The 24,943-nt window shown below is 34.2% G+C and overlaps 1 protein-coding gene across 3 annotated transcripts in view; it reads left to right on the plus strand.

Annotated features, from left to right (window-relative positions):
• Positions 1–24,943, plus strand: part of VPS50 (VPS50 subunit of EARP/GARPII complex) — a 125,818-nt gene that overhangs the window by 66,180 nt on the left and 34,695 nt on the right. For all 3 annotated transcript variants that reach the window (XM_045062698.1, XM_004776425.3, XM_013047843.2), the window contains 6 exons: positions 3,228–3,322; positions 3,649–3,747; positions 15,973–16,063; positions 17,610–17,786; positions 20,618–20,736; positions 22,664–22,770. In XM_045062698.1, the coding sequence (XP_044918633.1) occupies positions 3,228–3,322; positions 3,649–3,747; positions 15,973–16,063; positions 17,610–17,786; positions 20,618–20,736; positions 22,664–22,770 (688 nt within the window). The remainder of the gene's footprint in view (positions 1–3,227; positions 3,323–3,648; positions 3,748–15,972; positions 16,064–17,609; positions 17,787–20,617; positions 20,737–22,663; positions 22,771–24,943) is intronic.

A 24,943-nucleotide genomic window follows, 5' to 3' on the forward strand; every position in this document is an offset into this window, starting at 1 on the left:
TTCATAGTTCTTTAATTATTAGAGAAGCTGAACATTTAAAAATCGGTTAATTATTGGTTTGTGAGTTATTTGCTCATTTTTTGCTTATAGGTTCTAAGTGATGTATGTGATAATGAGTAATCTCCTATATGTCATTTGTCTATTTTCACTCCTATATGTCTATTGTCTATTTTCAATATGCAGATGATCAGCATTTTTATGAGATCAGATCATTAACCTTTATCCTTTGTGACTTATGCTACATTTCTTCTCTTTTTTTAAAAGTTAAAAATTCCTTAATTTTTTATTCCTGGTACTATTACCACTGTTCACAGGGCTATATACCTGATGTAATGAAAAGAAAAAAAAAGCGATACGAGATGAAAGACTTCAGGAATGTACATCTAATTGACACTATATTGCATTAACCAATACCTGCACTTTGTTGTAAACTGTGGCTATGACAGTCCTGAACAAGCAGGCTTTCCTGTTTAAGCTGCAGTAACTTTTCTGACTATGGATCATCGTTCCTTCTGTGGCAGATTTTTACAGTTCCTCTAATGCATTCGGGATGACTATTTCAAAGTAATCTGCAGCTTTCCTGACAACTTCTTGCTCTCTCTCCTACTACGATCTGTAGCCCCTTTCTTCTGAATTGTTTTAGAACCTTCTGCTTCCATATCCACCACTTTTACCACCAGAACCAGAACCATCACCATAGAGACTGCCCAGGTTTCTTCCACCAAAACTGCCTTTTTCACTGAAGTTTCCACCACAATACATAAAGTTGCCAGATCACCTCCACGATGTCTTATGATCCAGCAGATGGCATTTCTTGTTTAGAAAAGGCCTTTTTCACTTCACAGTTAAGCCCATGAATAGTGTGGTATTTCTGAACAACAATTTTATCAATTCTATCATGATCATCAAAAGTTACAAAAACAAATCCCCCTCTGCCTGTCTTCCATAATTTTTGTGGTTTCAATCTTGCCATACATTTCAAAATTGTCTCTCAAATTATATTCTTCTGTATCTTCTTTAATAACCCCAATCAAAGTTTTCTTCCCTGTGAATTGGGCACCAGGCTTTACAGAATCCTCTCTAGAAATAGCTCTCTTTATTCTGGTAGAGGCCCATCAACCTTGTGTGGTCAGACCCATGTTCTGCATCCACGTCTTCAACACAAGTATAAGTCACAAAACCAAAACCCCAGAAACATTTTGTGTGCGGAGGAGGGGAGTCTCTCATCACCACATGATCTGTAAGCGTGCCCCATTTTTCACAATGTTCTTTTAAACTGTCATCTGTAGTTTCAGAGCTCAAACAACCAAAAAAAGTGTTCTCAACTGCTCTGGTTCCTTTGGATCTTGTCCCTCTTTCCCCAGTGGCAGTGGCAATGGCAGTGTGTGTGGGTTGGGCTGGTGGGTGACTGGGCAGCAGTTTTATCTGTTTTGAGACCAGATTCGCCTCTTCCTATTTGAGTTCAATATCTGTGTTACATTTATTCTTAAAATACTTCTTGTGTAAAGCTCGGGTTAATATTCATCTGGTAATTATAGATATTTATCTAAACTTTATATTAATTGCTATATCCCTAATACCTAGAGTACTGCCTAGAACACTTAGGAAGTACAACACTTAGTAAAATATTTTTGCTTTATTGCATTAATTTTTAATTTTTTGAAAACATATAAAAACAGTTATCTAATCCATTTGTATGTCTTTTGATATGTGATCCAAAGAGAGGAGAGAGGAGTTTTTCCCTCCAAATGTATTTTTTTTTCCCTCTACTACCTTCTGAATAATCTTTTTCCTTGTCTCTTTTATGTGTGGTGCTTCCTTGTAGCAAGGTCTAGTGGAAAGAGGAGACTCTGAAGGTAGAGAGAACCAGGATTCAACTCTTAGCATTGTTATTCATGGGGCATGTGAACTTAGGCAATTACTTGACCTGTTTTCAGTTTTTCTTCTCTTTAGAGGATAATAAATGCCTGCTCAACAAAGCTGTTGTAGAATTAAAGATAATATATAAAGTTCTTAGTATAATGCTGATAAAATATAAACAGTCAGCAAACAGTAGTGTTTACTCTTGACCATTAAGGTCTTGTGTATATACTAGCACTAGTTCTGAGTTGTTTGTCCTGTTTTGTTGATTCTTTGGATTTTGGCAGTATTCTTTTTAAAAAAAAATAGTTTTTCTACTTCTGATCTCTTTCTGTCAAATAAAGAAATAAAATATTTTAAAAAATAGTTTTTAATATATTTAGTACAAGTAGGACAAGTCCTTCAATATCACTTACAACTTTTATTCCATCTTTTCAGCTTTATATTTTTAAAAGAAGTTATTGCTTGTTATTTCTGGTGAATTTTAGAATGATTGTTTATTGGAAAAGTTTTTTGTGATTTTGGTTAGAATTTCACTGAACCCCTACATTAATTTGGAAAAGGTGACATCTTTATACTCATTCAGTCCCTCGAATCTCATTTTATTTAAATTCCTTTTGAGTCCTGTTAGGGTTCTTAGCTTTTTCTTACAGGTCTAATGCTGCCTATTAAAATTATTGCTAAGTATGTTATATTTTTAATATTTATTTAATTAATTGATTTTTTAAAATTTATTTTTTAAAGGTTTTATTTATTTGACACAGAGAGAGATCACAAGGAGTCAGAGAGGCAGGCAGAAAGAGAGAGAGGAGAAAGCAGGCTCCCTGCCAAGCAGAGATCCCGATGCGGGGCTCTATCCCAGGACCCTGAGATCATGACTTGAGCCGAAGGCAGAGGCCTCAACTCACTGAGCCACCCAGGCGCCCCTTTATTTTAAATGGAGTCTTATTTTAAGATACTATAGCAGAAATACATGAAAACTTAATTTTTATGTATTGCACATAATCACTTCACATAGTTATCTTATTCTAATTATTTTTGAATTTATTATTTTGAGGTTTCTAGCCTAGCAAGCCACTCATAAATGATGATGATTTTGATCTTCATATCCAAAATGAGGATATAATTTTTATCTTACATATATGTATGTATTAGTAGTGATGGTCATTATTGTTATTTTTATATCTGATGTTTATGGAATTGTCTCTGTGATATCACTATAAGAATATTGATTATTGGCCTAAATATATATTCTTAAGAATGTATTCCTGTCTAATTTCAAGGTGTAACTATAGAATAAATGGTTCTTGGAACTTACATTTTATATTTTGGGTTTACTTGAAATATTTTTTGTTTTTTTTTTCCAGGATGTTCAGCTAAAAGTAAAAACCTATTTGCTTGGAACAGATTTATCTATATTTAAATATGATGATTTCATCTTTGTTTTGGATATAATCAGCAGGTACTTTGTGAGATCTTGTTTTATTCTTTAGTTTGAGTCATTCAACCATGATAAAGAAATCATGAATCAGTGAGTTATGTATAACTTTTTCGTGGAAATGAAGACAATTGAACATTCATAATCCAATTTCTGCTGGGTATATGTGAATGTGTTTAAATATTTCTGCCCTTTAGATGTCTGTAAACCATAATGAATTTGTGAAAGTTAGAATTTCTTTAAACTTCCATTTTTATGGTGTGTTACCTTTGAAGAAAGATGACCTGGACTACTTTTGTTCTGTAATAAGGATGTTGCTGAAATTTATGTAAATCTTTTTATCCAACTAGGTTGATGCAAGTTGGAGAAGAATTTTGTGGTAGCAAATCTGAAGTTTTACAAGAGTCCATTAGAAAACAGAGTGTCAATTATTTTAAGAACTACCATAGGTAAGAACTGTAATAAAACATGAATAGACTTATTTAGGTAATGAGAATACTTTGTCTAACACTTAAACCTTATAGCATTAATTGGTTTAAAACAGTTACTTTTGAATTTGAAAGAATTCATTCTTTGTAGCTCTTTTTGTGCTGGTTAAGGACATTTTTTTTTTTTTGCCAAAAATACCATAAAATATTCTCATTTCTTATTTATTTTAAATTTTGATAGATTGTCCTGAAGCCTCAAAATGTTGAACTAAATATTGAACCAATTTCTTTATGGGTGAAAGATGATTATCATGTTGGAGTTCACCAAAAGAATTTGACCACTATCCTATATCTGCATACATGGTGTGAGCTAATAAGGAATTAGATCAGTAGAGGTAGCAGTCAGTGAGGGGTACTTGAAAGCATCTGCCTTTTAGGGGTAAGAAGGCTTCTGAAGAAGGCATGATATTCAGAATCTAGCTATAAAGTCAAAATTATGTATTACAAGATGGGATTGGGAGGGAGACAAACCATAAGTGACTCTTAATCCCACAAAACAAACTGAGGGTTGCTAGGGGGAGGGGGGTTGGGAGAAGGGGGGTGGGGTTATGGACATTGGGGAGGGTATGTGCTTTGGTGAGTGCTGGCGATTCACAGACCTGTACCCCTGGGGATAAAAATATATGTTTATAAAAAATAAAAAATTAAAAAAAAAAAGAAACTGCAAAAAAAAATTATGTATTACATTGCAAAACAGTAACTACTGACTTTAGAAAGGGTGATTAGGAATGGTTTTAGGAATGGGGGAAGGTGGGATAGAGTGTTTAATTAGCAGTATGATTGTATGCTTAAAGCAGCAATAAATTGAGAGAGCTATTTATTAGACCTTTCCTTATATAAGGTGGAGACTATACTATATCCCTTATATATTTTATCATTTGAATTGTTAGATCTTACTTTATTCCACATTTTAATTTTTGAAATTAAGTTTTGATTTTGTTGTTCATTGGTGCCAGGAAAGTAAGAATTCTATTTATTTATTTATTTATGAGTTTCTATATTTTATTTTATTGGGTTTTTTCCTGTCTCAATGACACACACACACACACACACACACACACACATTTATTTATTTAATTATGTTCAATTCTGCTTTTTCTTCTTGGTCAGAGTCAATACCTGGTCATAGTCATAGGTGCCATGTCAGAAGAGAGATTATTGAACATCAAATCAATGATTAATCATTAAATATATTTAAGTATAAGTGTTCTTTATTATTATGAACTATTAAATATGTATAAGATTTAAACCGAAGCAGAGAATTTGAGTTTTGTAGTTGAATTCAAAGAGAATTTGAGTTTTGTAGTTGAATTCAAAGAATGTTTAGAGGCGTCTAGGTGGCTCAGTGGGTTAAGTCTCTGCCTTTGGCTCAGGTCATGATCCCAGGGTCCTGGGATCAAGCCCTGCATCAGGCTTTCTGCTCAGCAGGGAGCCTGCTTCCCCCCACCCCTTTGCCTGCCTCTCTGCCTACTTGTGATCTCTCTTTCTCTGTCAAATAAATAAATAAAGTCTTTAAAAAAATGTTTAGAAGATTTATTTTCTTTTATTTTTTTATTTTTTTAAAGATTTTATTTATTTGACAGACAGAGATCACAAGCAGGCAGAGAGGCAGGCAGAGAGAGGAGGAAGCAGGCTCCCTGCCGAGCAGAGAGCCCGATGCGGGGCTCGATCCCAGGACCCCGAGATCATGACCTGAGCCGAAGGCAGAGGCTTAACCCACTGAGCCACCCAGGCACCCCTGTTTAGAAGATTTAGAAAAAAAAATTTTTAATTGACTAAACCTCAGGAGAACAGTGGTAAGGGGACAACATGAAACCTTAATGCTGCCTTTATTTATATATATATTTTTCCCCAATAAACTTAAGCCTTCCTGAAACAATGGCCTGGCTTGTACACATTGCTGTACAAAAGGAAGAGTTTTAAAATCATAAATGGGAAAGGATAAGGAACTATGAAGGCCCAAAAGGCTCACTTACCTGTCACAATGAAAGCATGACAGGTGTCCATTTCCCAAAGATTACTTGTAGTCAGTAAGACAACTGGGAGACCTTTTGGTGTTCATAGTGACTGTACAACATGTGCAGTGAAGAAAAACCAACTCTGATTTATTTAATGGGTCTCCATTCTGCTTTCTACTTCACTTATTGTCCAAAAGTGTCTGTCATCTGGGGCAGCCAGGTCTGGGCATTTCTAGACTATGACCATGATGGAGATTCCTCTCCAAAGTTTACCTTAATGAAATTAGACTATAGAAATGAGTTATTGGGGGGACACCTAGGTGGCTCAGTGGGTTAAAGTCTCTGCCTTCAGCTCAGATCATGGTCCCAGGGTCCTGGGATTGGGAGCCTGCTTCCTCCTCTCTCTCTGCCCGCTTCTCTGTTTACTTGTAATCTGTCAAACAAATAAATAAAATCTTAAAAAAAAAAAAAAAGAAATGAATTACTGAATGTTTCCAAAACACTCAACATTTTAATGGACTTCCCTTAGAAATATGTATGAAATTTCTTTCCCGTTGAAGAGACTATACAGTACTTTTAGAAGGAGAGCTGGATGGGGGAGATAGTAGACTTGGGTTCTTATACCACTTTCAGTGCTTGCCAGCTCCCTGACACTGGACAAATCATTTAATTCTCTGGCTGATTGCTCTGTCAAACTGCAAAAAGGGGTGGCTAGACGAAAAGATCTCCATAAATGATGCCTGTAGATCTTGCCCTTTTTTCTTTCTGTGTTGTATATTGGAATACTGGAATAGGTTAAAAAGTAAAAATTTAACTTTTCTAGAAGTACTCTTTTCTATCCCCAGTATCAAAATGAGTCTAGTTAATATATTGGCTATGGTCATTCTCTCTCCCAGCAGCTGCCATTTGGAAAATTATAATAAAAATCATTTGGTAAAGTTAGTGCCAACTGTTAATGGGTTCTGCAGTAAATCTTTTTCTTTAGAAAGCAAGATAAACTTAACAGTTGGTTTAGAAATGATGCCAATGTACATAATACTGAGTTGACAAAAGTCATTACGTTAGTGATGAATCTATTAAATTCCAATTTAATATCTTCTTCACCAAATCATATTACATAAATATTTAAAAGCAGTATGAAACATGGTGAAATATAGATCAAGTGGGCTTTAATTTTGTTAATAAAAGTGTTAAAACATCCTTACAATTTGTTTCATAGTCTTCTACTGCCAAATAGAGCTCCTGAGAATCAAGAAATTCTTAGACCAAATTATTCTGACTTAGAGTCCACTTAGGCTATTAGTATAAGATGATGGCATAATAAAAAAGTGAAAATAGAAGCATTTTACTCTGTGGGTGGAACATCTATTTATATAAAGTGTACTCAGTTGCTTGTGGTAGTTGTATAAAAGTCTGTATGTCATTATCTTTTTCTAGGGCAAAATTACATGAGATTGTGAGGGAACACAGTCTCTATCAATGTGAATTCTTCTACAAAAATATAGTTTTATTCGCACAAATTCCTTAATGTTCAGTGTTAAGTTTGTATACATCCAATACTATCATTCTTCTGCCAGATGTGATAGAAGTCCCAAAAGCACAAATTATCTGATTTAAACAGTAATGTCTTAGAAATTATGTAGTTTAATTGCCAGAACATTCTGTTTAACAAGTGCATGTTAATTTGTAATTACTCTAATGATCAAATCTTATAAAATATTTTTAAGGATTCTAAAGGTCCAGCAACTGGTGTTAAAAGAGGAGAGAGATCATCTCTCCTTTTAGGGAGAAAAACTTTCCCATTGTCTGAGGGTTTATTTTTATAATATTGAAAGTATAGAAAGTATCAGAAGTATAGAAAGGTTTTTACTTAAAGTATCTTTAAAATGTGTGTTTCTAGAATCAAGTTTATTATCCATATAATTCTTTTTGTTTTCTGCCTGGACTAAGTGATTTAATCTTTTTTTTTTCCTAAAGATTTTATTTATTTATTTGACAGAGAGAGTCACAGCAAGAGAGGGAACACAAGTAAGAGGAGTAGGAGAAGGAGAAGCAGGCCCCCTGCTAAGCAGGGAGCCTGAGGCCGGGCTTGATCCCAAGACTGGGCAGCCTAAGTGATTTAATCTTTTTTTTTTTTTTTTTTGTTGAGTACTGAGTCTTATATCTTCTAGAACTCACTTGCTTTTTCTCCTCCTCATATATTCTCTGCCAAATAAGCGTTTTTGGCTAAGGTTTCAGAGAGTGCAGTACATAAATGTTCAGTAGTTTTAGTTTTTTTATGATAGAGCTCGAGATTTTTTTTTTTTTTTAAGGAAACAGTCTAACAAACGTAAAGGTTTAAATCTGTAAGTGCCCAGCCTGTTTTAACTACTATTGTTGTGTAACGAACTATCCTGAAACTTAAGGGTTTAAAACCACCATCATTTTGTCATGATTTCATGTAATCTGTGAGTCAGGAATTTAGGAAGAGATGAACTGAATGAATCTGTTTCTTAGAGGATTGGCTGTGATGACTGAGTAGTACTCAGCTGACGGTAGGGTTTGTCTAGAAGATCCAGGACGGCTTTGCTTGCACCTTGGTGGAGGTGGCTGGAAGGATGTACATAGTTGAGTTTGTTAGCCAGAGTCCCTGCATGTGGTCTTTCCAGTATGATGAACTAGGGGTGGTTGGACTTCTCTTATATGGCACCTGGCTTCCCACAGTACTAGTTTTCCAAAAGCCCCAGGTCGAACCTTCATGGCCTTTTCTGATGTAGGCTTAGAAATCATGCAGTCCTTCTACCATATTCCACTGAATACAAGCATGTCATGAGGCTACCCAGATGCAAGAGGAGGGAAATTTGTTGGGGAAGTGGTAAAGTCATGTTGTATAAAAGAATGTGTGTGGTATATGAGGTAATTATTGCAACTTTCTTTGCTATATTCCTTAGGAAAATAGGGGCAATATTTTTAGAAAGCAAATGTTCCTGGACTTGGTGGTAATGGTACCAATAAATTATCTTTAATATTTAAAATACTATAAATTAGATTATTTAAAAGTAAAAACATACAGGTTTCTAAACTGTACAATAGGGCTTAAATTTTAGAGTTAAAATGAGAACAAAGTCTTAATGGTATCTTTCTGATGTTAGACTAACTCCCTCTGCCATAGTATATATAATAGTGGTAGACCATTCTTAAACTCCTCTTAGTTTATACTGTTGTTATTGATTTCCAGTATTCTTCCTGTGTTTGGGGCAGTGTGGTGTTATCAGTGGTCTTGGGTTCCTACCTCTGTACTAACTAGCTTTACCACCTCTATAATTTGGTTTTTTTATTTCTCTGAGCATCAAGTTCCTTCTCTTTAAATGTGACAGGCTTATAGCAGAACCTTTACCTTCCTTGAAGTGTGTGATTTTATCATTTGTTTTTGGAACCTGCCTTTTACTGCATCAAGTCTTTTATCAGGTTAATTACAAGATCTACATTTCACACAGTTCCAATTCATGGATTTTTTCCCCCTTTAATTAGTAGGTCAGCATATTTGAGATGCTTCTTAGATTGGTTATTGTCTTCTTTACAATATTTACCCTTTAAAATCTTTTAAATTTTATTTGAATTGTACCTGTTCTTTTGTACACCATGGAGCTTCTTTGTATCCTATTTGTATCTTGTTTCTTAAAGACATAGGGGGCACCTGAACTGCTTAAATGGTAATAATTAGGTTTGCTTTTGACATAATATGTCAGCATTCATTTGTTATTCAGCATTTGATTGCAGTTTGTAGTTTATGTACTCAATGCTTTTTCATCATAACTGTTATTCTTTATGTGTATTAGTAGAGTCAAATAGAAGAAAAAAGCAAAATGCAGATCTTCCAATTTGTGTAAAAACGTTCTTGGGCAAAGAGATGTAAAGGAAGTTTTTCGTAGCTTTAACGAATCAATTTGGATAATATTAATGAATTTATCATTCACAGTCACAAAATAAGTAACTATGTTTTTGACTATGTTTTTTCAACAGTGGTGCAATGAAAAGAACAAGATTTGGAAATTAGGGTCCCTCTGCTGTCTACTAATCGTGACCTTGTGACCCTTCACAAGTGGATTGATATTGCCTACGGCCCTCTATGGCCATATTTTTAAAACAAGCCTGCCTTTATTGCATACAGTTTAGTTAGGGGAATGAGAGGATTGTTAAGATTTTTTTCTTTTGGAAAAAATTTATTACAGTGTAATATAAAATGTACACATCTTAATGTACAACTCCATAAATTTTAACATATATTTATACCATATAAACCACCTGGGTTAAGACACAGAATTTTTCCACTGCCCTGGAAGGATCTCTTCTGTCCCTTCTCATTCAGAACCATCCTTAGAGATAACTGCTATTTTGGCTTCTATCACTATTGAGTCTTGCCTGCTTTTAGCATTGTATAAATATTTTTTATGCCATTCTGAATTGTTTTGCTTTTTTTGTTTTTGTTTCTGTTTTTGTTTTTTTGCTTTTTATTTAAAGTTTACAGTTATTTCTTGCACATACTCATACATGTATACACATACACATATATGCATATTTAAGCTGATTTAGGATATTGACCTGAAATTCCTGTGATCTGGTGGTTAAAGCATTTTATTAAACCTAATAATTAGTTGGGAGATTCTTTTGAATTTTCTATATATACAGCTATGCCATTTGTGAATAATGATGGTTTTATGTATTCATTTCTAATCTTTATACTGGTTAGGACTTCTGGTACGCTTTTGAGTAGAAGTGGTGACAAGGGGCATCTTTATTGTGCAGTGCTTTGTCAATAGGTATGATATTTGTGGAAGGCTTTTATAGATACTCTGTGTCAGATTAAAGAAATTCCTAAGAGACAAAGTGTACTTTAAGTCAAGAGGTATTGCTAAAAATAAAGAGAATACTTTCATAATGATAAGAGAGTATTCATTAGGAAGATAAAACAATCTTAAATTTGTATGCCTATACTGACATAACTCCAAGACATATAAAGCAAAATATGTAGACTAAAAGGAGAAATAGATAGTTCTATAATACTAGAATTTTTTTGTGTGCCACTTTAAGTGATTGATAATGGAAGCAAAAAAAAGTCACTAAGGATATGTGTTTGACCAACATATTCAATAACATTTGCCTCTTTTTTATGTGTATGTGTGTGTGTATGTGTGTGTGTCCTTGCCTGTGTGAGAGACAAAACAATTGCAGAGTAGATATTTTTTTCAAAGGCATACAGGAGTTTATCAAAATCAATCATCCACTGTGCCATAAAGCAAGTTCTTTAAAAATGTCACAGGATTGAAATCACAGAGTTTACATTCTCTGACCACAGTGAAATTAAACTAGAAGTAAATGACAGAGATAACAAGAAAATGCACCCATATTTGGAAATTAAGCAACCTATTTCCAGTGATCAAAGAAGAAAACATATAGGAGTCAGAAAATCTTTTTAAATGAATAATAGTAATAATAAAACCATGGCATCAAAGTTACGGGATTCATAGCAGAAGGGAAAATTTCTAGCTGTAAGTGCACTTTTTGGAAAAGAGGAAAGTTTGAAAATTAGTGCCTTAACTTTCCATTTCAAGAAGTTACAAAAGTGACAGTGAATTAAACAAAAGGAAAGAGAGGGAGGAAAATTATAGAGCAGAAATCAATGAAATAAAAAGCAAATATGTAATAGAATTCTATACTAGCAAGACTGAACAAAAAGAAAAAAAAAGATACAAATTACCAATATCAGCAGGACTTTATCTATAGATCCTATACATTAAAAATGTAATAGTATATCAACTGTTCCTCAATTAAAAAAAAAGAATGCAGTAAATGTGTAGTGATATAGATATATCATAAAATGATAGGAACAACTTTATCCTAATAAAATTGACAATGTAGATGAATTGAACAAATTTCTTATAAAACCAGCTTAAGAAGCTGACAAAAATAAAATACAGAATATCTGCTAGACTGTGTCTTTTAAAGAAATTAACTCTATACTTATTTATTTATTTACTTACTTTTTTAGAATGTATTTATTTATTTGACAGAGAGAGATCACAAGTAGGCAGAGAGGCAGGCAGAGAGAGAGAGAGAGAGAGAAGGAAGCAGGCTCTCCGCCAAGCAGAGAGCCAGTTGCGGGATTCAATCCCAGGACCCTGAGATCATGACCTGAGCTGAAGGCAGAAACTTAACCCACTGAGCCACCCAGGTGCCCGACTCTATACTTTTTTAAAAAAATATTTCATCTCTAGCCTGCTGCCTTCTGTGGTAAATTCTATCCAGCATTTAAAGAGAAATATCAATGCCAACTCTTTCAGAGAACAGAGAAAGAGAGAATACTTCCTAACTTACTTTATGAAGCCAGCATAACACTGATACCAAAACATAACAAGGACATTACAAAAAAGAAAAATTATAGGGAAATGTCTCTTAAGAATGTGGAACACTACATCAAAAACTAATGATGTACTGTATGGTGACCAACATAACACAATAAAAAATATATATATAATCACCTAGGAGGTTTTTTATAGGCATTTGATGACTTCCAAGTGAATAAACGTCATATGCTAGTGTCTTAAAAAAAAAAAAAGAACATAGATGTAAAAATTCTAAACAGATATTAGCAAATTACAGTCAATGATATCTAAAAAGGATAATGACATCACAAACAGTAATAGTATAAGAGAAAAAGGTTAGCTGAATATTTAATATTAATTTAATTTACCAGTTAGCAGAAGATAGGGAAAAAATCCCATAAGGATTATCATAGTAGATGAAGAAAAAAAATTTGATAAAAATTCCACCCTGTTTCATAATTATAAGAAATCATGCTTGTAATTTTTACTTTCAAATTATGGCCTTGTATTTAAAGTGTGTGTCTTACTTTGTTTGTTGTTGTTGTTTTTAAATCCAGTCTGATGTATTTTGTTTGAACTAGTTGGTTTTTTTTCCTGTTTCTATTTAATGTATTTATTGGTATAGTTGTGTTTAAATCCATCATATTGCTGTTTTATATCTACAAGTCTTAATCTTTTTACATTTATATTTTGTCTTCCGTTATTTTGGATTGATCATGCATATTTTTTAGTTTAATACTATTTGGTTTCTCAGTTAGCCTTTTAAAAATAGATTCTTTGAAAAACAATCTGAGGGGTTTGAAGTAGCGGGGGGGTGGGAGGTTGGGGTACCAGGAGGTGGCTATTATAGAGGGCATGGATTGCATGGAGCACTGGGTGTGGTGAAAAAATAATGAATACTGTTATGCTGAAAATAAATAAATTTAATTAAAAAAATAGATTCTTGTAGTGGTTACTGTCTTTTCAGTATGCACCCCTATTCTGTTATTGTTGACCATAGGTTAGTTTAGTGGAATAGTGCAAGAACTAACTTTGTAACTGCATTTATCTTTTCTTACACTTTTAGTGTTTTTATCATATGCTTCCACTTTCCATCTTGTTTCCTGTATACTCTTTATCCAGAGGGTTCACTAAGCTGCTTTTGTCTGTGAGTTGGTGCCTTTTATCCCTGTAATAGTTTTATATTATTATGTAATAAATGGACATGAGCTTAACAGCTTAAAACAAAACCCATTTATTATGTCACAGTTCTGAGGTTAAAAGTTTGGATCAGCTTGTTTAGGTGCTCAACTTTTAGGTATTTCACAGGGCCAAAATCAAAGGACCATCAAGTTTGGTCTCTGATCCAAAGACTTTGAGGAGGAATCCATATCTGAGCACATTCAGGTTGTTGGCAGAATTCAGTCCTTTTTTTAGGACTGAGATATTTTCATGGTGGCTGTCAGCTTGGGAACATTCTCAGCTTCTAGAAGCTTCTCTCCAGTACTTGTACATGACTGTTTCCAAGTTAAAAGCCAATTATGACACATAGAGTTTTCTCATGCTTTAACACAGACAGGGGGATTTGACACAGACACAGAGAAAGAGATACAGAAGAAAGTAATGAGAAGAGAGAAGATATCAATGTGATGTAAGTGATTAGTGCAGTGCTGGCTCTGGAAGTGCTATACTTGGTAATTTAATTTGTAAGTGCTGTGTAGAGATAGGCCCTGAGCTAAATATATTTAGAAAGTAATGAGTAGGACAGGCACTGACCATTTATTTAGGTCTGTGGTCCATTTTAGTTATTTTTTGTATATAATGTGAGATTCGGGCATAATCACTTTTGGGATACTCTTAGCCATTACCTCTTCAAAACTGCTTCTGTTCATTCTATGTTCTCCATTCAGTTGTGTGCATACTAGATATTTTGACTGTCTCATTTATCTTTTATGATCTTTTCTAATCTCTAATGAGATTAGAGAGCTAAGACCACAAAATGCAGAATGGTGGTAGCCGCCATAAACTGAAAGCAGCAAGGAATAGATTAGATTGGTAGATGATGTGAGAGGGTAGCCCTGCTGACACCTTGATTTCACTTAGTGATACTGGTTTCAGACTCTGGCCTCCAGAACTATAGGAGAATAAATTTCTATTGTTTTAAGTCACTCCATTTCTGGTGGTTTGTTACAGCAGCCACCGGAAACCAATACAAAGTGGAATTGCAGGGTTAAGTGGTAACTTTATGTTTAACAATTTGAAGAACTACCAAACTGTTTTCCAAAGTGATTCTATCATTTTAAATTTCCATCAGCATTATATAAGGACTCTTAATTTCTCCAAGTCCTTATAGACACCATTTATTGTCTGTCTCTGATGATAGCTATCCTAGTGGGTATGAAGTGATGTCTCATTATGTTTTTGACTATTGATACTCAGCATCTTCTTATATGCTAATTGGTCATTTGTCTGTCTTCCCCAAAATGCTTATTTAAAGCCTTTGCCCATTTTTCAGTTGGGTTGTTTGTCCTTTGTTGTTGAATTGTAAGAGTTGTAAACGTTTGTGGTTTTAGTTCTTACATTAGGTCTGTGGTCCATTTTAGTTATTTTTTGTATATAATGTGAGATTCGGGCATAATCACTTTTGGGATACTCTTAGCCATTACCTCTTCAAAACTGCTTCTGTTCATTCTATGTTCTCCATTCAGTTGTGTGCATACTAGATATTTTGACTGTCTCATTTATCTTTTATGATCTTTTCTGTTGCTTCCATTTTTGTTTTCAATTTGTGCTTCATTTTGGATAGTTTCTATTGATCTGTCTTTGAGTTCATCGAGCCTTTTCTGCTTAACCAATTTTTAATTTGAGGTAATTGTTTTTTTTTAAGTTACAGAATGATTCTGTTTTTGTTTTTATTATTGCAGTTCTTTGAACTTCTCCTTTCTTTCATTTTGTACATCTTTTTTCTGTATTTTATTTAACTTAATTATAATAATTATCTTAAAGCTCCCTTCTGTTAATTCTAATGTTTGAAGCAGCTTTTGCTTTTTTACAGAATTACCCATTTATTACCTCTTTACTTTAGAAATCTGAATTTTTTAAAAAAATCTAGGTTTTGTGTATAGCAGGTTAGTAGTAACAATGAAGCTGTTATAAGACGGGGAAAAGTAGGACAGGCACTGACCATTTATTTCCTGGGTCAACTGGAAGGAAGTAGTGACTTTTCTGGAACTGCCTATACAATGTACTGATTACTCAAGATAGATAGTAAACCATAATAGCATTAAAAAAAGAGAGAAGATATCAATGTGATGTAAGTGATTAGTGCAGTGCTGGCTCTGGAAGTGCTATACTTGGTAATTTAATTTGTAAGTGCTGTGTAGAGATAGGCCCTGAGCTAAATATATTTAGAAAGTGATAATTATCTTGATCTTGTGGCTTACTAAGTATGATTAAGATCTTTGCTATTTAGCATAAAGCATTTATTAGTATTAATGATCTCATAAACTTTGGAAATTATTCCTCTGTTTTTTGGCATTGATAAATGATTAGCTAGGGATGTTTTAAGTATGTGAGTTGGGGAGTAGCTTTTAGTTTCATTCCTTAATAAAAATATCATTTCCTGTACATTCATTATTTTTGTAATATAGTAGAGATATTATGAGTTTAGTAAATATTTGAGAGTTTTTTTCTCTTAAAGATGATAAAACATTAACAAGTAAAATGTGTTTGCTATGTTGGTATGAATAGATTCTCAAAGTTGATTATGATTGTGATGATTATTCTACAATTAATATTTTATTTTCTTAATTCTTGTGTACAGTGGACTTTTCCTCTAACTTCTTGGAGTGGTTTTTTTTGTTTTGTTTTGTTTTGTTTTTTTTAAGAACACGGCTTGATGAACTGAGAATGTTTCTAGAGAATGAGACCTGGGAGCTTTGTCCTGTGAAGTCAAATTTCAGTATCTTGCAACTTCATGTGAGTGTCTCTTAGAAACAAATGCAACTATCTTTTATTTAGTTGTCTTAAAAAAAAACCCAGATATTAAAAAATCTTTTATAAAATCATTTAAAGAATAGCACCTTTCTTTCCTTGCTTAAAAGTGCGTAATAGCCACCTTTTATGGATGTGAAAATCTGTCTCTTTTTACAAATTCAGTTTATATACTTGAGGAAAACTCTTTTGCCTGATCTTTTTCTTTTGATTTCAGAAAGAGATCTGCTTTATTTAAATTTGGCAGAAAATTAATCATTTGTATTTTGATGGTCTTTAATGAAAAAGCTTATGTTCGCAGAATGCTTGAGATTTTTTGTCATTTCTTTTTTTTTTTTTATAGATTTTATTTATTTATTTGACAGACAGAGATCACAAGTAGGCAGAGAAACAGGCAGAGAGATGGAGAAGCAGGCTCCCTGCTGAGCAGAGAGCCCGATGTGAGACTCGATCCCTGGACCCTGGGATCATGACCTGAGCCGAAGGCACAGGCTTTAACCCACTGAGCCATCCAGGTGCCCAAAAAAAATCATCAAGAATTTTGTAATTCAAAGGAACTTTATTATTTTTTTTTAGAAGATTTTATTTATTTGATAGAGAGAGAGAGTACAGCAGGTAGAACGACAGAGGGAGAAGTAGGCTCCCCGCTGAGCAAGGAGCCCAGTACGGGTCTCGATCCCAGGACACTGAGATCATGACCTGAGCTGAAGGCAGACACTTAACTGACTGAGCCACTCAGGCGTCCATCAGAGGAACTTTAGAGATTATTCCATCTCTTCCACTAATAAGCAATGTGGTCTTAAACTTGGCACTGACTCCCTTTGGACTGCTTTGGTTTCCACATCTGAGAACAGCTCTTTAGTTTTAGCATTGTGGTTCTCATACTGGAGGTTGACTCTCTCATTTTACTGATGAAGAAATTGAGGCACAGAGAAGCCAGGTGACAGTCCCAACATTATATAGGAAGTTAATGGATTAATGGCTAATCTTAGGTCTAGAAGACCTATCATCTGACCTCACCGTGTGTGTCTGTGTTGTCTACCTCCAGGTGTATGAAAAAAAATAAATGAAAGCTTATGGACATCAGCATAACAAAGAAAGATTCTGATGTCTGTAAAACGTATAATTAATTAAATGGTGCAAACATATTAATTATTAATATTGATTTATTTTTATTGTGGCCTTTTTATTGCTTAAAACCATATTTTCCTGGGTCTTTGATGCTATGTTAAAATTTTTAGAATTATTCAAATATAAATTATTTTTAAAAATTTTCTGTGCAGTTCTATAAACTAAGCCAAGAGTAACTTGATGCAGATAACACTTTTAAAAGTGATATCAGCAACTGAGTTGTCTTTAGGAAAACTTTTGAGCACATATTTTCAAGTTTGTGTCTTCACACAGCTTCCAAGTGAATAACCTGAAGAATCAGGATTGATTTTTTTCACTAACTACATTTACATTGATGGAATATGTTGTGTACCTGAATTTTAGTGTTGTTGCTAAAAGGTATCCTTTTTTTAATGTCTAGGAATTTAAATTCATGGAACAGTCACGTTCCCCATCAGTTTCCCCTAGTAAGCAGCCAGCCTCAACATCCTCAAAAACAGTGACCTTGTTTGAGCAGTACTGTAGTGATGGGAATCCGTTTGAAATTCAGGCCAACCGCAAAGATGAAGAAACAGAAGATGTCCTGGCTTCTAATGGGGTATGTAGTGTTCTTAAAACATATTTTGGAACATAAGTGAGATTTTCTTACTGAAAAGTGTTTTACCCAGTGAATTAGCTAGATTTATTTATCCATTTAGCACCCACCTTTCTACCTATATGCTTATATACCTGTGTTACCACTTGTACAGTAATGGCTTTACAACATGCTTTGTTGAAAACGTCCTTTTGAAAAATACATTTGGGCTTTATGTTTACTTTGTGCTCCTATTAGGTTGCTGTGTGTTCTTACTAGATTGCTAAATTGGGTAGGGGTATAGTTTCTTCACTGCTTATTTCTGTGATTCATTGAATAGATGGATGAGGGAATAGATCATCTGCATTTAGTTCTCAGCTTGGGCATCTGAATCATTTTGTTCCAAGTCCCTTTATCTGAGAGAGGGTAATGTCTTACCTGGTTACCCAGCAGGGATGTTTTTTAGGATTTAGAAGTACAATGTTTTAACACTTTGAGTAGCTCAAAACACACAATATAAACTTCAGGTTGTGTGAGTTAATGGAAAGGATTTGAAGGAGTTGAATGAATATCACCTTTATTATTTACTTTATTATTATTAACTGTGTGGCCCTTGGTAATCTATTTTACCTCTGTGACCCTCAGTTTCCTATATTTACAATGAGTGAATGTTTAGTTCACAGTTATCTGTGTTTTTACAGTATTTAATTTGGATGGGTCCTTCTGATCGTCATTTCCAGAGGACCCTGTATGATTTTTATTTTAGATTTGATGAAGCTAAAGTGAAAACTGTTCAGAGTTGATGAAAATCTGTTGAATTTGTGTATGTATTTCAGTTTTGGCATTTTCTTTTTTGTTTGGTGAAGATACAATTAAAAAAAATATTGCCATAAAAGTAATTGTTATTACGTTTTATCATGTAAAAATTATTTCATAGTAAGCCATATTTACAGTTACAATTTAGTGATTCTTATTGATCCTTTTCCTCTCTAAAGTACACTAAACTGGGAGAATTAAAAGTCTCTTCAATATTTTTGAAATAATATATCCATCTGTAATGGTGATTTGCTAATTTAAATATCATGTAGTATCTGATTCTTATTATTCTTGGCAGTTGTGTTCTATAAAGTCCCTCTGAACACTGAATTAACAAATACAGAACCATTGTTCTGAGTGAAATACAGGATTAGGTTCTTGTGAACCTTTGTTCACATGTTCATCAACTAATCAGTGTATAACCTTGTTTTATTTGGGTTTTTGCTTGAAGGCATCTAAATTAATATACAGTATTGGACATTGAACTCACAGCCAACAGCACTAGAATTCCTGCCCAAATGAAGCTTATCTAACACATCTATTTTTGCCATAAAACACATTATAGTCTCGCACTTAGGAACACTAGGCAAAACTTTAGTCCTACACTTAGGAGCCTTTCTAAACAGGGAAATCACCATCAAAAAAAGAACAATTTTTTTTTTTTTTTAATGTGGCACTAGACTATGAAAAGTACATTTGTTAAGTAAGCTGAAGCAAGAGGGTAGAGCGTCACCTTGTTTGCACTCAGCTAGGAACGTGCATGTTGGATAACTCAAAAGTTTCTGCATACTCTGTACATATCCATGACTGACTGTGAAAGTGTCACTAAGTATTAGTGTTGGGGTTACAAATAAAATTTGACAGGTACAGAAATTTGCAAAAATACAGAATCCTCAAAAATAAGGCTCTCTTGTACTGTGGAATTATGAAGCTTTTTGTTATAGCCAGGAGAGCCTGCTGTCTGTGGATCCCCTTTCTGAATGTTATCAGGACCACAGTGTGTACAAGTGTGTACAAGTGGATGAGAATGTCTAGAATACTTGTTTCCAGTTATTAATGTGTGATCTACACATAAGTCCTTGAAAGTCAGGGTCCACATCTTACTATGACCTGTCACATTGCTTTAAGCTCTCAAAAAATAGTTTTTGAATTAGGGGACCGACTTCCTTTCATGTTGTCTTCATATTCATCTCTTCAACTGGCATGAGGGAATGAAACTTTGTTATAGAATTGCTCTGAAGATTGAGTGAGAATATTTATGAAAGCACTTAGCACTTAACATTCAAGAAATGTTAGCCATGATTTAATCATATTCATTTATAATATTAAGTGATAATGCTGCTGCTGCTGGTTTCTATCCTGTGCATGGACGCCACTGTCCCCCCATGCTGGCACAGGGCCATGTTGCCATAAAGATTGTGACAGTGTTAGGAAGCCACCCTTCCTCTCAAGAGGAAATCTGCTATTTTCATCCTTGCTCTCAGTAGTCCCTCAGTGCTCAGTGTGATTTTCTAAGGCTCCCTTGGAATTAAATCTCATCATAATGAATTAGGACATTAGCATGTGTGTTATAAGAGTTTATTACACTGAATTAACATTTCCACAGTGCCAGAATTATATACTCAATCTTTATGGTGAATTAGCAAAATGGAAATAAGTATATTGAAACCACTTGGGGGAAGAGAAGAGGTTTTTTTTTTGGTTGTTGTTGGGGGGTTTTTTTTGGTCAAATGTACACTCTTTTCCTCTCGTAAAGGCATAGCATGATATTTGTGTTTGTTTGTTCTCTTTTTATGGAGATTTGACTTTTGGGGGAGAAGTCTTTGTAAGCATAAAATGTTTATATTTTCTTTTTTTTTCTTGGATGGAGAAGAAGTAAATGGAAAGTTAATATTCTTGATAGCAAAATTAAAGATGAGTTATTAAGAGCTTTCTTCCCTAAACTACTTCTTAAAAATTGGATACTCTTATTGTGTTGAAAGACTACGAGAAAAGTTGGCTGTTCATACTCATTGTTGAATATACTGTGTTTTCTTCAGTACGAATCTGATGAACAAGAAAAAAGTGCTTATCAGGAGTATGACAGTGACAGTGACGTTCCTGAGGAACTGAAACGAGATTATGTGGATGAGCAAACAGGTGATGCACCTGTGAAAAGGTAAATGTTCTTAGATTGTATGGTATTTCATATTGTATGTTATGCATTTAAATAAAGATTTCCTTTAAAGGTTGGAAAAAAACAAGTTAAACATTTCTTTAACTTTTGATGTCATGTGACAAAAATGTGTATGTTTTAAAATGATTGCTGAAAGGTTGGAAATGTAGTTTTTTGATATTGGGCATAATCAAAGAGCTCTTAATTTAGAGAGCAGTGGTTTTTGCAGAAAAACAAACTTCTAGTTTATACAATCATACTACCTTTGGAGGCAGTTCCAGCTTCACATAGGTTAGAAAACCTCAAGGAGGAGAGTAGTTATTTGTTTTGCAGGGGGAATTCCTCCTACCTCAGTCTTGTAAATACAGAAAGTCTCCACTCATCTTTCCAAGGTCAATTACAATCACTGTTTGGGCCTTCTGTTAAGGTACCTTCATCTTCGTTGTTTTGTTTCTGTCATAAACTGTCCTCTTCAAAAACTATCATAATTACATAAGAATGTTTTGTCGCCTTCTCCCTCTTAAATGGACCTGATTCTTAAATGTGAGTTAATTTCATGACTAAGTATCAGACATTTAGTCACCACAGATACACATAATTTTTAATGATAGATTTAAGTATATTTTGCCCTACCTTTTATCCCTAGTAAGTACCTAGTAAATTCAAAACCCTGACTGATACACTCTCCTCAGAAAATGAGCAACTCATGTGATTGTAGATATTTGAATTGGAAATAATTGTTTCCATTGATTTTCATGTATGTGTGATATTTAAATCCATCTATGGTCCATTACGAACAGAATAGAACTGATTTGTTGGACTTCTTCATTGGGTGTTATGGGTCTATTCTGGCTGAAAGAAAACCTCCGATTGAAATGAACATGTAAGATAGTATCTTCTGGTATATGTGTATATATTTGCATTTTTGTTAAGGCTATGCAGACAGTTATCCTCCTAAACTGTCCTAACTTAACCACTCACTAAGAACTATGAATAATATAAACTATGAGCTTTGTTCAGTCAATTAGTATCAATTCCAACTTCAAAGTGTCTCTTGAATTTTCAAAATTTCTTCTATTTCACTGCTACCATCCAGGTTCATGCGAAAATCATCTCTGTGTCAGATTATTGGCACTGCCCCCTGACTTTGGCTTTCTGTCTCTAGTTTTGCCCCCTCCTCATCCCTCTTGGATGCAAATTTAGGTGTTTTTTTTTTCTTACATGCAAATTTGTTCATGTCATTTTCCTGATTAAATTTTCTTTCAGAGGTAGGTTCATACTCTTTAAGTTTGATTGACTTCAGTGGTCTGGCCCTTCCTTACCTTTTTTCCTATCACTTTTCCCTTAGTCCACTCATTCTCCTTGTGAACTCTTTCTGCTTCTCTGAGCACATGCACTTCTCCTACTTCTGACCTTATTTTATATTATCCCCCCCTTTTTTGTGTACTTAACCATATATCTTCAATTTTTTCCTTGAACCTGGTGTCCTCCCCAACACCAGACTCTGTCATGTGCCCCTATACTTTAGATACTACATTTAGATTCTAAGGAGAGTGTTTTTTCGTATTTGTAAGTCTGAAATCCGAGTACTTGGTACATTTGATATATAGTTTCCCTGGAACCTCTGGGTTTTTTGTTTGTTTGTTTGTTTTTTATTAAGTGACACAGCTTCTTTTAATGGTTGATAATGACTGTCTTAGAATCAAAGAAATACATTATAGTACTTTATTTCTTTGCTTATAAATCTCTCTTCCACTCTGGACTGTAAGCTCTCTAAGGACAGGAGGATCATCTCTATAACCCCACCTGACACATGGTAACAGTTTCAGTAACTAATTAGTGAATGAAGGATAGATCCTAATTGGAATAACTTACTGATTTACTAGTTGACAACCCTAACTGCAACTCTGTTTTGTTTTTCCATATTAAGCGTTTCTAGAGAAACTCTAAAAAGCAGGAAGAAGTCAGATTATAGTCTAAATAAAGTGAATGCACCCATCTTAACAAATACAACATTGAATGTAATAAGACTTGTTGGTAAGTAGCCACCTTTTTAAAAAAACATTATTAGTTAAATTAGTCTACTTTTGTTACTTGTTGGGGCTTTGATTGTACACTCCAGTGCCCTCCACAAGGAAGGTTTTAAGAGTGTCCTATGTCAGTACTTTTCATCCTAATTGTTCAAATAGTTTAATACCATCATTAATGTTAGTTTTTCTTTTTCAGTTAACTGCTTAGTATTAATGTTTTCTACTTTTTCTAAAAATCCCAATTAATTGAAATGTAATGAAAAATTCTCTATGTGAGTTGTAGGTATATGTAGGATGACGATAGTGCCCATTTTACATTTACACAATATTTTGTGCTTAATTGTTTCATTGATCTTCACAATCTTCCTGTCAGATAGGCAGAGTGAATAGTGATCCTCTGGCATTTTCAGACACAAGAGTTCTATAAGCTAAATGCTCACACCATAGGAAGAGTTGTTTTTATTACAGATAAGACCTTTATTGATGATTTTGTAGAAGGCAAGTAACATGAAGAAATGCCATTTGAAATATTTAGGTTTGAAAACGATGTGGAATTTTTAATGTCAGTATTTCTGCATTTTATATGCCATCTTAACCTTTATATCTCACAAGTAAGTCTGTACATTTGACAAATAAGTTATAGAGATATCTTTTCAAATTAATTAAGTCATCTATACCAGTCAGGAATTTTAATGTGTTCTATTAAAAAAAAAAAAAACCTCTGTATTCTGTGTATATGGAGATGATAATGTCCTGCTGCCTGGTTTGATTACTCTTGGCTCTGATAAAATGGTCTGTGTTCTTGAAGATAATTTCTAAATTTCATTAATGAATAGGATAAAGTAGACAAAATGTTTCTTAGAAGTCCCACTTCCTTTAGGAAAAATAGTGGAAAAGAAGTAATGAGTTTGAAGGAAAAGAAAAAGGATATATTTTCATGACACACAGAAAAATGACAGATTCTGAAAAGTGTTTTTTCACTGATCATTGCCAGGGAAATTAGCTTTTCTTCTTTATCCAAGAGAGCTAACTGAACATAGCATCATGATTTACTGTATGGAATTTATAGAACCAAAACTTGAAGGGTTCGGAGAGCTCATCTGGTGTAAATTCCTATAAAACTAGGATTTACCTAATGCCCCTAAGTTGTGGTGGCCAACTAGCCTTTGTTTCATGTCTCATAGTCTTTGGATACAAATTATTTTGCAAGACTACTCATTCTATTAAACTGATTTAGTTGGTAGGAATCTCCTCCTTATGATAAACCAGAATTTCTTTTTCTCTGTAATTCTGTTGGTCTCAGTTATATCTTTAAAAGCAAAAAGAGCAAATCTGTACTTTGTTTTCCTGTTCTTCCCTGTGGTGACTGTTCAGGTATGGGTGGTAGTTACACTGTCCTTCTTCCCTTATGCTCCCCCAGTTCATTCTTCAGGGTTATTGTGCTCATTTTCCTTATGTGGTTCTCACAGATAAATATTCCAAAATCCTGGTCGTCATCCTCAGCCTTTTGGGCTCACTGTAGTTTTTGGTTTCTGAACACGCTACTTGAGATGTAGCTTAATGAATTCATCTTTTGCCTGGTTATGTTGCGGTAACAAACTGCCCTAACACCACGAAAGTTGACATGATGCATATTGGCTCCTAATCACCTTTGTTCTGTTCAATGTGTCATTCTGAGATGCAGACTGAAAAAATAGTACCAGTTTGGGTCATGGGGGAAAGAGCAAGAGCCAAACCATGTTATGACTCTTAAGGCTTCCACTCTGATGTGCCACCCCGACTTTCTCTGGCAACTCACGCTTGACTGTTGGAGAGAGAAATACACTTCTGCCCCAGGGAGGGCACTACAAGTTCAGGGCATTGGATAAGGGCATTGGATTCCTACAGGGAAGGGGAGTGGGTAGAGATAATTGGGGAAAATAGTATAGTCAACCCCATGGGAGTGGTAGTTTATAATTTTTACCTCACCTAGTTCAAAAAGAGCTAGAGGTCGTCATGTTACTTTTACTCTAAAAGACATATATTTAGTAGCATCAAATCAAATATAAGACTAAAACAAAATTGAGGAGGGGAAATAATGTTTCATTCAGTTAAATGGAGAGAACAAATGCAAATCTTCACTTCTTGGTAGACATAAGGAAATGAAGAAACAGTGCATTCTACTCTTCTCATTATGCAAG

The sequence above is a fragment of the Mustela putorius genome, unplaced genomic scaffold (assembly GCF_011764305.1).
Source record: "Mustela putorius furo isolate JIRA1106 unplaced genomic scaffold, ASM1176430v1.1 tig00003845_pilon_pilon_pilon, whole genome shotgun sequence".
In the NCBI taxonomy this organism is placed as follows: Eukaryota; Metazoa; Chordata; class Mammalia; order Carnivora; family Mustelidae; genus Mustela; species Mustela putorius.